General features: G+C 40.4%; 1 protein-coding gene across 1 annotated transcript; it reads right to left on the bottom strand.

Annotated features, from left to right (window-relative positions):
- Positions 1-4,447: 4,447 nt before the first annotated feature.
- On the bottom strand, positions 4,448-5,686 carry LOC113415703 (actin, cytoplasmic-like). Its single transcript, XM_026673220.2, has one exon. It carries the CDS (start codon positions 5,684-5,686, stop codon positions 4,448-4,450), a length of 1,239 nt encoding a protein of 412 aa, XP_026529005.2.
- Positions 5,687-10,302: the final 4,616 nt, after the last annotated feature.

Below are 10,302 nucleotides of genomic sequence, written 5' to 3'. Positions count from 1 at the left end.
GAGAAGAAATTGGACTCTTAGGGTTAGGCTTCAGGGTTTAGGGTTATGCTCTGGTCTTTAGACAAGGACTTTTTTTTGAAGGGCTGATTGAGGGGGAATGTTAGTCTTTCTCAAGAAGATAGGCCATATTTCTGAACAGATATCCTATCAGCAGCTCACTTCCTATATAATATCTTCTGCATTGGAGAATACTACCACAGCTTCTGACAGGGCTTCAGTTCTCTCTGGGATATTTATGCAAATTGTCTAAATGGTAGATTGTCCAGCCATGTCCATTATTTTGGGACCAGGGATGCAACATTGTCACCCTCTGGGTCACATACAAAGCACGAGCATGGCAACTAATGCCATGAACTAATGCTAGAATGCTAGAATGGCAACTAATGCTAGAATGGCAACTAATTTTTTTTCTGAGATATTAAATTTGAAGCATTTTCCAGGGAGATCTAAGTTATATAAGATTATCTATCTTTTCATAAAGATTGACCATAGAAATATTAAACAGATTCAGAGCTTTTAGAAATTGGATAGATGACCAATAAACACCCCAGGGCTGTAGACAACATAGTTAAAACCTGTCTATCTATCTATCTATCTATCTATCTATCTATCTATCTATCTATCTATCTATCTATCTATCTATCTATCTATCATCTGTCATCTCCTGGAAGAATAGTGTCAAAACAGTTCATCATTTTGCCAAAAAACTCTACAGGAATATATTCATGTAGTTAGCAAGAGTTGAATCTGATGTGAAGAAGTCTTTATTTTTCTTCCTTTGAGAAACAGAAGCACAATAAATGTTATTAGTGTATATTGAGGATTGAATATATGTTTTATTTTAGTATATTTAAAGTATCAAGATTTTGAACATAATCCAGTGATCAGAGGCTTCTTCTGAAGAAGAAATTGGATGTAATGAGAAAGATACATGGAAACTCCTTCAAAAAGTGATGCAGATGTTAGCTCTGGAAAGTTGCAAAAACCAGTACAAAATAATACCCATTTAAGGATTTCCAGAAACAGCCCAAAGGCATAACAATGCTTGTTTTAATGTGTTTCCATTTGCTCTTACAAGGTAGCACACCAGCAATCTTCTACTTTGAATGAATTAACTACCTATGTGGAATTGTCTTGAGTTAAATGGAATGGAAACCAAAGACATCTAGATTCTAAAGTGAATTGTCCAATTCTGGATGTTTCTGGTTTGTGCTTGGACAATACAATCCGCATGACAGGATCTGGGATTTGAAGAACAACTGGTAATAGGGATTGTTCTGGTAGTCAGATCAAAGTAGGCCAGACTACTGTCATGGCTCGTTTGGAAGCTTCATGATATTTCTGACTGCAAAGACCAGCTTTATAAAGTCTTGCAGCAAAACCGAGACCTGGGACACAAGAAGAAACAGATTTCTCAAGCTCCTAATGCAATTCTCTAGCTATTGACCAGTTCAACCATGTCCTTGATAAGTTGGCTACATAGCCAAACCTGTGCCAGAATAGAAAGGCTAAATGGTTGGGTGCATTCCAGCCAAGACTGAGAGGGGCTGCACTTCCAAAGCAAGAGCTATGATCATACTAAATGCCGACCACCTCTGTCTGTAATTAACTGCTGTGTAATCCTGAGGGAATTAGCACAGCGCTGTAGATACAGCTTTGAATCAAGAGTTTAATCATACAGCCTGAAAACAGCAAGATACACAGTTATTAATCTTTGCACTGTGCTGTAACCTCAAGTATAACTCCCAATTAATCAGCAGGAGGCAGACATGGCTCAATATTTACAACATGTCTAATTGATAGAGTTAAAGTGATTATAGAGAGCTATTGCTTATGCATTGATGGGGATTCAGCTGAACTTAAGCCTGGGTTGTGCTCTTCCAGTCTCCAGACACATCTTGTGATTGGTCGAGAGAGTGCCTGGCAAAAAGTATTATTAAAGTACGACCAACACATTCATTTTGTCTGGTCTATGCTTTTTCTCAGAATGCCCATCCAGAGAGGTCTAGGACAACGCACCATGGCCAATTTGCCACTGCCAACTTGCTGCAGCCAACTCGCCATGGCCTACTCACCACAAGGCAAATTGCCATGGCCAAATTGCCACAAAACAACTGTCCACAGGACAATTCAAGATGGGATTAGGACCTTTTATCATTCATCAAAGCATTACAAAAGCTGGTAGCCATAGGAATGATTTCCTTTGATCCATGAGATAAAATGATGAAAACGTGGTCAACAAAAATAAAAGGAGCTAAGTGAATCCTGCAGCCCGTTGTCTCTTAGAAAGTTAGCCATGGCAAGTTGTCCTGCAGTAAGTTGGCCATGGCCAGTTGGCCACAGTGCCAGTTGGCCATGGCAAGTTGGCTGTGGTGAGTTGTCCCATTCTGCATCCAGAGTTTGCACAAATAGTTGATCACTTTGCACTACATATTACTCTTATTACCTAGAACACAGCCCCAATATCTCACATTCAGTGCTAAGAAAACTATGGTTACTTTTCTTTGGTTATTTCATGGGGCATAGAACTTTTCTTAGGTTATATAGAAATGGCCCATATCAGGTATAACCTGCATTATGCAGGCAACAGGACAATAAGTATATAAATAAGGGTGTATTTGTTCTGAATATGTTGGTATGTGTGCATATATTAAATGGATTACTGCATTTTTTTAAAGCTTCCTAAAAGGACTTGGGTTTTGTTTGAGAATCCTAACCTATTTCCAAAAAGGGAGGGGAATATGGAATAACTTTAGCTCTTGAATAATTGTTCCTTCCCACCATTACGTATCATTCCTGCTGTTCTTCTTCCCCATGTATTTGAGGCCTGCGGTGATCTAGTCAGCTGCTCTTTTCTGATGCTCATTTTCTGATGCTCATTAAGCCATCACTTAAATCAAAAAGAAACTACCCACCCTTAGCTCAAAACTGTTCAAATTACAGAGAATGAGTCCACATGCTGGTTTAAACTGCCACCAATGCTATGTTTATGTTGGGAATATTAGGGAGAAGACAACTGATTCACCAATAGATGTTCTCATTTAAGGCTCAAGATCCTGAGATGCCTTAAGTTAAGACCCTCCATGTTCCTTCAGGAAAGCAATCCTTTCTAATCAGCCCCAGCTGTTTGGTTCCTTTCTTATGGAGCTAAACAAGCAACATTATGCTCAGCCCCAGCTGGGTGACTAGCAACTTAGCCAATGACTCAGAGTGTAGCACACAAAGATCAGTATGCATTTAAATTTGCCATGGCAACAAATAGTTCACCAGTGATAATTACATAGATTGTCATGGAGACGGGGCAAAAGATGCAGAACGAATCCACAGGTCTTTGGGGAGTAAGACCATCTCTAAAGTTCCTGGCACATTGGCTCTGGAGGAGACACGAGAGAAGAGACAATGTCATCCATCCCTGCACCCCACTCTGAAAGCTTACTTCTGGCCAGAAAGCTAGACTAAGGCTCATACACTCTGTAGCTGTGAGATAATTATAAATATATCTCAGCTGAAATGTTGCTTAAGGGGAGAAGACAAAGGAGATATCTACGTTTATAACACGAGGCTATGTAAGATGAAGACTTTGGACAATTCACTTTTTTGCTCTGTCTGGTACCAAACTCAATGACCTGCTCATAGAGGAGGAATGCCTTCATTATCACAGATAACACCTATTTGCTACTTCTTTATTATTGTCCCTTGATAATAGCGCAAATTTCAATCTCATTTCCTCTTACTGTATTATTTATTAAACGCAGTTCCATATGTAGTTCCATATGACTCATATTCTTAGAATGAGACCCTGTATCTAGCAGCAGCATCTATTAGGAGTGACAGTACAGTATTCACTAATTATAGTATTTATAAGCCGCAGCCACATAATTTAAATAGTCCTTTATTTTCATCTCTTTTTCTCCAGTTCTGGTGTATCGGTGCGACATGCTAAGCTTTAGTAATATAGCCAATGTGCAGAATGAGTGAAGGAAAGATGGCAAGGGGAATGGGTGGTGAGAGTTTTATTTCCTTACTGGGTTCAATTGTCTGTATGAGAAAATGTAAGCGTGGCATGTGTCTGAGACCTTCTTTACATTTGTTTATGTAAAAAATCACGCCTTCTAGAACGGAAAGGTTTTATCTCTAATCATCAATAGTGTACATAACTGTCTGTTGAAGGTTTCTTGTACTTGAAAGGGATTTTAACAAATTCCTGATGCAGGCTTTTCCAGTCTGGTGCTTCCCGATGTGTGTTAATTACAATGCCTTTACATTTAGTCACAGGCAAATGAGCTGATAGCTCTGAGCGCGATTCCCCTGTTCATACCCATCTCCAGAAGTAATGATAAGACAGACTCAGAAGCCATGTAGTCAAAAACAGCATGTTGTTGAGGAGATGCCCCTTGAACCCTCATCTCTGCTCAGCCTGTCTCAGCTGTTTGGCTCATCCCCTCGGTCAGAAACAATGGCGATGGACAATGAAAGGTCCTTTCTCATCATAAGCCTGTCGATTGATCCACACATTTTGAAAAGCATTGAGTGAGGCTACAATAGAGCCACCCAGCCAGGCAGAGAAGGTGCGGTTGGGAGAAGCTAAGATGCCCACTTTGCTCTCAGGCTCCATGTTTTGCAGTTCCTTCTTAATTCTTTCCGAGAAGCCACGGAGCATGGTGGTGCCACCAGCCAGTAGGACATTGGAAAGGAGGTCCGCCTCTCTTTCTGGCTTACATTTTTTAACACTGTTCAGTGCTTGGACATGAAGTCCAACTTCTGGGTAACCCAGCATGGTAGGATTGAAGAGGACTTCTGGGCAGCGAAAGTGTTCACTGCCAATGGAAATGACCTGTCTGTCAGGTAGAGTGTAGTCCATGAGGTATTTTTTCTCATCTGCATTTAGCTCAGCCTCATACTCTTCAGGGATGTAACAGCACTTCTCCTTGATCTGGCACACCACTTCCATTTCTTCCTTTTGAAAAGGGTTCCCAGATTCTCCCATAATCTTGGCCAGATATTCTGTCAGAGCATTGCCTGCTATGTCCAGGCGATAGGTGGCATGTGGCAGGATATATCCATCATGGACAGGAGCAGTGTAGGAAGTTCCATAGCCAGAACCAATCACCAGGCCACCAGTACGTCCATATGAATAAACTGACAAAAGTGACTGATGAGCAACAAACATGGCTGGAACTTCAAAGTTCTCAAACAACAGTTCAGCCATCTTTTCACGGTTGGTAGTTGGAGACATAGGAGCATCTGTAACCAGCACAGCCAGCTCTTCAGGGCATACACTGAGTTCAGTGTAAAATATATGGTGCCACAGCATCTCTAGAGCATCCCAATCAGTGACCACACCATGAGTCATCACCAAATGTGTGCTCACCTCTGCACGCCGTTGTGGAATGTTCTTTCCAATGTAGTACAATGGACTTTCCTTTGTCCTGAACCTGGGTACCCCCACAATACTTGGCACGATGGATCTTGGCTTTTCATCTCCAGCAAGGCCACTCTTGGTGTAGCCAGTACCTGTATCGATCACAACAGCAGCGTAGTCCTTGTACTTATGTGATAGGTTTGATTTGGAAGTTGAGGCAGGAGATTTTGAACCAGGTCTGTGTCCTGCAGGACCAGGGCTACCAGCTTTTTTGTGGCGGCTCATTGTAATGGGACTTTTTACGTTCTCACCATACGAAGACATGAGTAAAACACCCAGACACCAGTCCTGCAGCTTCAAAGTGATGGAGGAAAGCCTATCAGTGGAGAATATAGGAACTCAGTTGTCATAGTGGTGCACTAGTTCATGGACAGGTCAGAGTGACATCATAATAGTAGAGGATAAATTCTAAGACAGGTATGGAAATGAAATGGAACAGTTTCCCACAGAGATGTTGTCATAAACACACATCCACCAAAAACATATAATGATGAGCTGAACCAGATTAGGGACTGATCATCATGGAGAAAATGTATCTAATTGCTAAGAGATGGCAATCGATTGATGGGATGCAATCAATATGTCAAACTTTAGTTGAAGTGACTGCACTGGGCACCAAATAACTATCAGGCCAAGTTCAAGGTTTGGATCATCACATGTTAGGCTGTAGATAGATCTTATTCCCTGTAAAAAACCCAATGATTCCTTGAGATAATCAGGAGTAATCCTGCAACACATCTGGTACCTATTGCAGATGGGTTTTCTCTGTGATGACATCTCCCCTATAGAATGTTCTCACCTCTGACATTCAGGAGCCACCAAAGAGAAAACCTTGTAGGCATTGTTTGAAGACCATCTGTTTACCCAGGCTTTTCCAGTATGGGAGAAGATGCTCTCACTCCACTTTTTCAATAACTATATTTTTAATTGGCTATTGTTTTATATTTATATAATATATTTAAGTATTTTACTGATATTTTATTGCTTCATTACACTTTGGCATAGGAAGGGATATAGAAATATATTAAATAAAGTATAATTAGAGAGCCAGTTTGGTCAAGTGGTCAGATTACCAGACTAGAAAGTGGATACTATGAGCTCTAGTCTCAACTTTGCCATGAAAGCTAGCTGGGTGACTTTGAGTCAGTCACTTTCTTTCAGCCCAACTCAAATCACAGGATGGTTGTTGTGGGGAAAACAGGAGGAGGATGGTATGTTGGACATGTTCACTGCTTTGAGTTGTTTGTAAAACAATAAAGACAGGATACAAATAAATAAATAAACAATGAATAAAAAATAATTTAACTGGTGCCATGACCGTCCATAGCACCAAGTTCAGTTAAAGGATATAGCATCCACATTGTTATAGATGACTTGAGATCTGGTCTGATTAATCTCACTTTCCATGACTAGCTCTGTGAATTTGAATCACTTTGCATGAACCTAAATTTTGCAGAGTGATTTATAGTTTAGAGCAGGGGTGTCCAACCTTGGCAACTTTAAGACTTGTGGACTTCAACTCCCAGAATTCCTCAGCCAGCAAAGCTGGCTGAGGAATTCTGGGAGTTGAAGTCCACAAGTCTTAAAGTTGCCAAGGTTGGACACCCTGGTTTAGAGCATGAGTTTTTAGACACAATGACAGGAATTCATCCAAACATTTTGCACCCCATTCCTCCTCTTTGTGCCCCCAGCAAATTTTTTCAGAATCTGAAGCAATGGTTTTGTTTCCGAGTTACCTGTTGGATTGTAAATTTTATTCCCCTAAAGGAGGGGGCTGAAAAATTATCCCACAGGTCTTCTGTACTCAACAACTTGAAGAATAAACATGACTTCACTGTGAACTGGGCCTTGGTTCAAGGAATCTTCCTAGCTTTCTTTCTCTTCTGACCAGTCAGAGGGAATTTTAAAAAAATACATCTGTGTGGCTAATCTGCCTTTGCCAGCTTAATTTTCTTGGTTTGTCAGAGAAGCCACACTTGACTCTCTGTATTCAGGTGATATTAGTGACAAATGCAGCTTATTCCAGCTGTCTAAGAATAAACTTGAAGATAATAGCTTGCGTAGCCTGTTCAAGCCCAGGGAAAAGAGGCAGGAGAGGAGGATGGGAAGGAATCACTCGCGTGCTTTTAATGTGGAGTAGTTGTGTTCATTATGCCAACATTTTATAAATATCAGAAATGTTTGATCGGTGCCTGACGAGTATTAAACACCAGCAATTGATCAGAGAGACATTTAGGGCTTTTCAACATCAGTAAGAATGGAGATCTGAATGGGGAATAAAATCAGAATCAGTTATAAGAGCAACCTAAGTATGCATTACTAGTCTATGTTTTGACATAAACTCAATAGAGTGCAGGGCTTCATTATTTTATTTATACCTATAGTAAGTGTGTTAGACCCCCATGGCTGGATTTTGTTATATCTTGTTTTAAGCAGCTCACGGACCAGAATAAACTCTCTCTCTCCCCTCTCGCCCTCCACAGTTTTAAGGTCAGGGAAGCAGATCAGATTTTGGGACAAAATTGTCCCGTCCAGATGATGTCAAAGCAAATTTCTTCAGAAGGCCAAGTCCTAGGCCAACTCTTATTTTACACTTATCCTTTACTGTTTTTTCACATGCTAAGCTTTGATCAGCAGCTGATTGGAATTATTTTAAGCACTTTAATTCTGAAGTGAATTAAAGGGGGGGGGCAAAGTCTCTGTTTTGGAAGAGATAAGGGTGCAGACCCAAGACACATAAAGAAAAAGCAAGGAGGACTGGAGGAGAAACCTTTATATTTAACACATATTCCAGGTTATATTGCTTAAGAAATGGGTAGTGCACTTCCAGTATAATGGAATCATAGCAGATTATACAGTTGTACACATACTGGTGTCCACAATCTGTGCTCATGCTTCTATTCATATGTGAAAGGACATACTGCATTCGTGTTTACGAGACAAGCATACAATACAACTAATGGTTTGCCTAATTTCAGTATGCACCAAGATATATTTGGTAAGTTTTTGCTCTGTATCTGCTTTATGCTTTCTCTGATTTTTATTTGGAAGGACCATATATATCACTCTATGCAGGTTAAATAAATGCATTTAGTGTCAAAGGTGTACTAAAACATATGATAAATAAATAACACTGATACTGAAAACATGTTCAGGGTATGTTATGGATAAATTGAGATATGAAGTATAACTATTATAACTATTATATGGAGAAGTCAAATTTGTATTCTGATGGAGCTGTCCAAGGTCCTAATTTGCTCCAAACATGAAAAGAAGGTTGCCTTAATAATCCTAAACAGTGGAAGAAAATTATTGTCCTTATATTCTGCTTATCAGTTTCCAGAATGTCTCTACTAGACCTCACATGATATGGAATGTCAAACCAATGTGGCCTGATTTAGCAGGCCTCTTTTTATGTTCCTATGTTCTAAAAACATGAGATTGTCCAGGTATTTGACAACCTCACATTGTCTTGATCTGTTTTGTTCTGTGAAGTGCCTAAAGCATATTCTGCAATCTTTTGGACTTGGTAGGCATAGTTACAATTTTAAGAGTCTGATTGGAGGTGGGGTCTCTTGAAAAATCCTAAAACCTCAGTCACTGCACAAATATCTTATTCTAAGGTTATTTGTCACTGTCTCCTTATCTTCCCTGCTTGTCATTTTTTTGGACTAAAAAGACTATGTACTGTATTTATACTGGGATGAAGACATTCCCTAGGTTTATGAGATTAGTTTGTGTGCAAGGGATCATGAATGATAGACATATTGTTGAAAGTTGGAGCTTTGCTTAACAGAATGTCAAAATGCTCCAGTTTTTACAGTCATTTTTTAAAAAAATGTAGAAAGTTAAATGGGATAGGATGCTTAAGAAAAATGTTTCCATGAGCACTCTGATGCTAACCTATGGTCTTCAAGTCTAGAGAATATTGTTTCATCAAATCACAATTCTATCAAGAAATCCAGTTGAGGCACTTAAACTGTTATGCTGATATATTTAAAAATAAATAGAATAAAATAACAGAGATGGAAGGGACCTTGGAGGTCTTCTATTCCAGTGGTCGCCAACCAGTGGGCCAGGGACCACTGGTGTTCCGCAGAGAAATGTCACCCCCAAAGGAATGCTTCTTTCCGCTTCTTTCTTCTGCTTTTGGCTGCATGCAAGGAAAGCAGCAAAAGTCTTTCTTTCTCTCCCTCAAACTCCATCAGAAATGAGTCTTTAGGACCCTGCAAGGCATCCTGCTCCAAGGGGCTGCATTGGCAAAGACTCATTTCTGGCAGAGTTTGGGGAGAGAAAGAAAGACTTCTGCTGCTTTCCTTGCATGAAGCCAAAAGTCAGTCAGTCAGTCAGTCAGTCAGTCAGTCAGTCAGTCAGTCAGCCAGCCAGTCTCTCTCTCTCTCTCTCTCTCTCTCTCTCTCTCTCTCTCTCTCTCTCTCTCTCTCTCTCTCTCTCTCTCTCTCCATCCCCGAGAATGGAGCTGGAAACAGTATCCTGCAATTCCAAATAAAGAATGATTGATTGGTAGGAAAACAGGGTGGGGAATTTTCCTGCAGACTTTTTTGGGGATTTTCCCAGGGTCTCTGGTCCGTGGGATTTAAAATTATGAGTTTGGTGGTCCCTGAGGTCCAAAAGGTTGGTGACCCTTGTTCTAGTCCAACCCCCTGCTTAGGCTGGCAACCCTATACCAGTTCAGACAAATGGCTGTCCAATCTCTTCTTAAAAGCTTCCATTGTTGGAGCATTCACAACTTCTGGAGGCAAGTTGTTCCACAGATTAATTGTTCTAACTGTCAGGAAATTTCTCCTTAGATCTACGTTGCTTCTCTCCTTGATTAGTTTCTACCCATTGCTTCTTGTCCTGCCCTCAGGTGCTCTGGAGAA

Source organism: Notechis scutatus, chromosome 2 (genome assembly GCF_049901735.1).
Source record: "Notechis scutatus isolate UNSWTSFEM ecotype Mainland chromosome 2, rNotScu1.2, whole genome shotgun sequence".
In the NCBI taxonomy this organism is placed as follows: domain Eukaryota; kingdom Metazoa; phylum Chordata; class Lepidosauria; order Squamata; family Elapidae; genus Notechis; species Notechis scutatus.
This window is presented reverse-complemented; position numbering and strand designations above follow the sequence as displayed.